This window comes from Nicotiana tabacum, chromosome 10 (genome assembly GCF_000715075.1).
Source record: "Nicotiana tabacum cultivar K326 chromosome 10, ASM71507v2, whole genome shotgun sequence".
Classification (NCBI taxonomy): domain Eukaryota; kingdom Viridiplantae; phylum Streptophyta; class Magnoliopsida; order Solanales; family Solanaceae; genus Nicotiana; species Nicotiana tabacum.
Genome location: NC_134089.1, coordinates 79280863 through 79285445, shown reverse-complemented (window position 1 = coordinate 79285445; position 4583 = coordinate 79280863). Strand labels below are relative to the sequence as shown.

At 38.2% G+C, this 4583-nt stretch overlaps 1 protein-coding gene across 1 annotated transcript; it reads left to right on the top strand.

Moving 5' to 3' along the window:
* The first annotated feature begins 1787 nt into the window (after positions 1-1787).
* LOC107770752 (uncharacterized) lies at positions 1788-3621 on the top strand. Its single transcript, XM_016590085.2, has 2 exons — positions 1788-2169; positions 2645-3621. Exons 1-2 carry the CDS (start codon positions 2019-2021, stop codon positions 3460-3462), a joined length of 969 nt encoding a protein of 322 aa, XP_016445571.2. The 5' UTR covers positions 1788-2018; the 3' UTR covers positions 3463-3621.
* The last annotated feature ends 962 nt before the right edge of the window (positions 3622-4583 follow it).

The following is a 4583-nucleotide window of genomic DNA, read 5'->3' as shown; positions in this document are numbered from 1 at the left end:
CCGTAAGGCCAGTTCTCTACGTACTTATGAAACCAGACGGTGTTCATGGCTGAAACGAACATAACAATGAGAACCAAAAACGGTTAAGGGTTGATTGTGTGACTTATGGTTGTCTAGGTATACACCAAAGATCGACGGTTCAAAGATATCAAATCTACCGATTGACCGAGTATATCCGACATAAATTCACTACGGAAAGTTCAAAGGGAAACCTACTTATCCAGATGCAATTAATCCTTGCTTGCAAATCACACAATTTTTGCATGCATACTTCCGCGATATAGCCGGTCCCCATACATGTGGGGGATTGTTGAGGATTTTAAGATGGAAAAGTCTTAAAAAGAGGGTGAATGGGAAATGGAGGGAAAATGAATTTTTTGAGTAAAATTTTAAGTTTTCCTCTCTTGAAACATTGTCCCTCATTGGAAGAGGAAAAGGATTTTGGTGGGTATATATACAATTACTCTTCTTGTAGCTCTTAAAGAGTTAAGAAGAGGGCAAGCCTCGCGTTGTCGTCGTCGTCGTCGCTCGGCTCAGCTTCGGCTTCGGATTTGGATTTTGTCAAATGATCGATTGATTGATTAATTTTTTGGACCAAATTTATTTGTTAATAGTAAATATTAACGTAATATTATCCGTGTTTGTAACGGATATGTTCCAATCCGTGTATTGTACCACCAGTTGCAATAGCAGCCGCCTAGTGCTCCTCCCACCATGGCTAAGTGCTTGCTCCATAACAAGCTAGTGCATGCTCCACCATGGAGAGGGGGCGGGTCTCACAACTGACTGCTATAAATATGAGCAGCAGCAGTTGGAGAATCACACACCGAAACAGAATTGAGAGCTATTGATCTTCTCTTCACCGAAAACTCAACGTTGGTTATAATTTGCATTCTTTCCTCTCAGAATTTTCATTCGACTTCTGAGTTTCCTCCCTTGTTCTGCATTATTTTAAACTACAAACAAAGCATCCTGTAAGTGTGATTTGCTGCCGAACTTTGCGTTCGCTGAAATACTGGGGTTTGAAGTACCGCTACACCAGTGTGTAATTCGTTCTATCCTGGGAGGAAATAATCCATAACCTTGGGTACTAGGAGGGGATTAAATTCCTTAAGGAAACACTGTGAATTCAGTGGGCTCGAATTAATTTCTATTTCATTTATATTTACGTTTATAAGCTAACGTTCTAATTTCCAGAATCATTATTTACAAATACAGGTTTAATAACAAGAAATCCATACGTGGTCCATATAAGATAACCCCTTAAATTAAAAATATAGAAAAAAAGGTGTCAATTTAATTCACAATATCACGAGTTTTAAATTTAATAATCTCATGACTAATTAAGTTGGGACATAAAGAAAAATTGGCACGTGAAAAGGTTAATGAGCTTTTATTTAAGTAATTGCATTTCATTCTTGACCCCTTCTATAATGCATATTTTGCAATGTTACGACCGTATTAATACCTTACTTTCTTGAATAGACACAATGACCTATGAAAAAGCATCCTATAATTTCTATTCATTTTCCAGAATATTCAGGGATTTCTAAAGGTATAAAATCCATTATTTTCCCTTTCAAAACCAGGTGTATAGCAACATTCAATGAAGAAATCTTCAGAATAAATCCAAATATACTATTTGACCAGAAGGTCCTTAATTATTTGACCATTTTCAAAAGGGTCAGAATCAGACATACACAGAATATGTGGCCTCACTGGCCTGTATAGAAAAGGAAACTGGACCCAATCAAATTCTATGTATAAATATAACAAGCCAGTCACTTTCATGCCTGAACATTTTTTTTTCTGTTCTTTATTTCTGAAACCATTTTATTTTTTTCTCCCCCTATCCTTATGTTGTGTACATAAATTTTGTCACCTTTTGTTTTATCTTTTCTCCTTTTTTATTTTTCACTTATCACGTTGGAGGAAGCCCATTGTTGAATTGTGTGATTGAGCCTGAATCTTTTTCTTATGCAAAGCACATAGAATTTTTTTTTTTTAAATACTTAATTATGTCTTCAGCACCGAACTCTCCTAAGAATAAAATAAAGTTATTATGCAGCCATGGAGGCAAGATTCTTCCCCGACCAGCCGACGGCCACCTAAAGTATGTTGGAGGCGAGACTCGTGTTATCTCCGTTCCTCGGGACATTAAATTTCATGGTACATTTCTTTTTCTTTTTGCCTTTTATTTGTCATATATATATATTCCATTTCCTATTTAATGCATGGAAAATGATGGCTCAGAGTCTCTGCTAATTACCAGCTATTGGCATCATTCTCAATCTTCCTTTCTTGACTCTGCTTCAAGATTCTATTGCTGGCGGGTTATTATTATCGCTTTTATATCTATTTTTTTGTTTCTTAAATTGCTAATACTATTTTTCTAGTTTTTGTTGTTGTTATTGATCCATTGTCTATTGTTTATTTTCTTCTTCTTGAGCCGATGGTCTTTCAAAAACAGCCTCTTTATCCCTCCGGGGAGGATAAGGTCTGCATATACTCTACCCTTCCCAGACCCTACTTGTGGGATTTTACTGGGTTGTTGTTGCTTCAAGATTCTATTGCATTAATCTTAAAAGTCCCCGTTCTCTTATCCAAATTTTGCAATGAACCATTTTTGGTTGTACATTTGCAGAGTTAATGAAGAAACTGAGTGGCCCAATTGAGGGCGACATGGTTCTGAAATATCAATTAGTGCCTGAAGACCTGGATGCCCTTGTTTCAGTAAAATCAGACGAGGATCTACGCCACATGCTTGATGAATACGATCGTTGTGAAAGTGCAGGAGTCCCACGGCTCCGAGCCTTTCTCTTCCCAGTAAAGCCTATTGTCCTGGACCACCACATCGCGTCTTCAGAGCCACTAGAACAGAGATACATTGATGCTGTCAATGGCATTGTTCGTATTGCAGAAGCAGGAATATTCAGGTTACATCCGCCTCCAGGCATAAGCCATGCGTCCTTTGGCATTTCCTCTGTCTGTTCCTCCCCAAGGTCTCCAGAGAGCTGCACGACTGAAGGCGTTGTTAATCAGGAAATCTTCACACAAAGTAACTATCACAATAGAAGTCAAATGCACAAAGTTCATAGCTCCCCGAGCATTTTCAATATGACTAGCCAACAACAACGACACGGCTTCCATCATCAATTCAACAACTACAAGCCGCCAGTCCATCAGTTTGGCAAACCTCCACCCGTTGATCCGGAAAGACTTATCTCTGTTAGGTCTGTGGGGCGAGCTGAGGGGATGAGATACCATGTGGATCATAGTCCACATTACTACCATTCAACCACGAGGCACAATCACAACCGGGGCAATGGATGTATGCATTATGAGGATTGCAGTCACTACGGGGAAAGAACAGGCAGTCTTTCTCCTGTGGACAAAAGAAATGGTAGCTTTTCTCCAAGTCCCCATTCCCTAAGTCCCCTTGCAGGATCAACAGATAGTTGACTTCTCCACTTCTCTCTCCTCAGATTCTAGGTGTGGCTAATTAACACCATGTTATGGGATAAGGTGGGCTTGATCGGAACAACTTTCACCGCTCTTTTTGTACATATGTTTGTGGAGTGTTTCTGATCAGTACATACTATTATCCTATCATCAAATGAAATGGGCATCAATTTTTCATGTTCTATAAAGGCTATCATAGGACATTTGTTTACCCGTAAAAAGGTACAATTGAATTTATAGTGTGGTTTATAGATAAATGAATCGATTTGACCCAAAAATATGAAATGAATAGGTCATCACCTCAGATATCCTCTTTTTCCCAGCTTCATATTCTTATCTTAGCATTTGCCATCATCATCATCATCATCATCATCAAATTCTTAGGTGTAGTGACGAAATTCAATCACTAAACACATTATGTACTTGCTACCTCCCTCGAACACAGGTGTTAGGTAATTCTGTTTTGACAGATGTGAAGAAATCGCCTTAATTAATTTGAACTTGGTCCCCCTCATGGTCCATGAATTTGTCCAAGTTCCTTCAAGCTGCTTCTCAGTCTGGTCGACAACAAAACATGCCTGGTTCTTTGATCCTGGGCAAATTCTTTGACGATTTATCTCAGCCTGTTTCATTCATTCACAGCTTCCCTCGTTGATTTGCATGAGAAATAGGAGGCAGAATTGGCATAAATTTTACATGACAGAAAATGCTTCATAAGTCATATACATACCTTATCACCAGGTAATGTGTTGATGTCTTGCTTCTTACACCATTGTCAATACAAGTGACAGAAAGAATGCATTTGCATTAATGTCAATTTGAGGAACTACTCCTGAGGCTGAGGGTTGTACACTCTAATGCTCAATTCGACTCACTAAAGCCTCATTTGTTTGCACTTAATGGAGGTCGAATCTTAGTCATTCAGATCTCAGATATTAAATGTGTTTGTTTTTAAAGTTTGAATCTTAATTATTCATATCTTAATCATTAAGTTTGTTTTTTTTTACTTCACAACCACTTAATGGGTCTGAATAGGTCTGTATGATTAAGATCTATAATAGAGACTTAATTTCATTAAGTTGCTATCACACATTCATTATTAACTGCCGCCGCCGCGTATC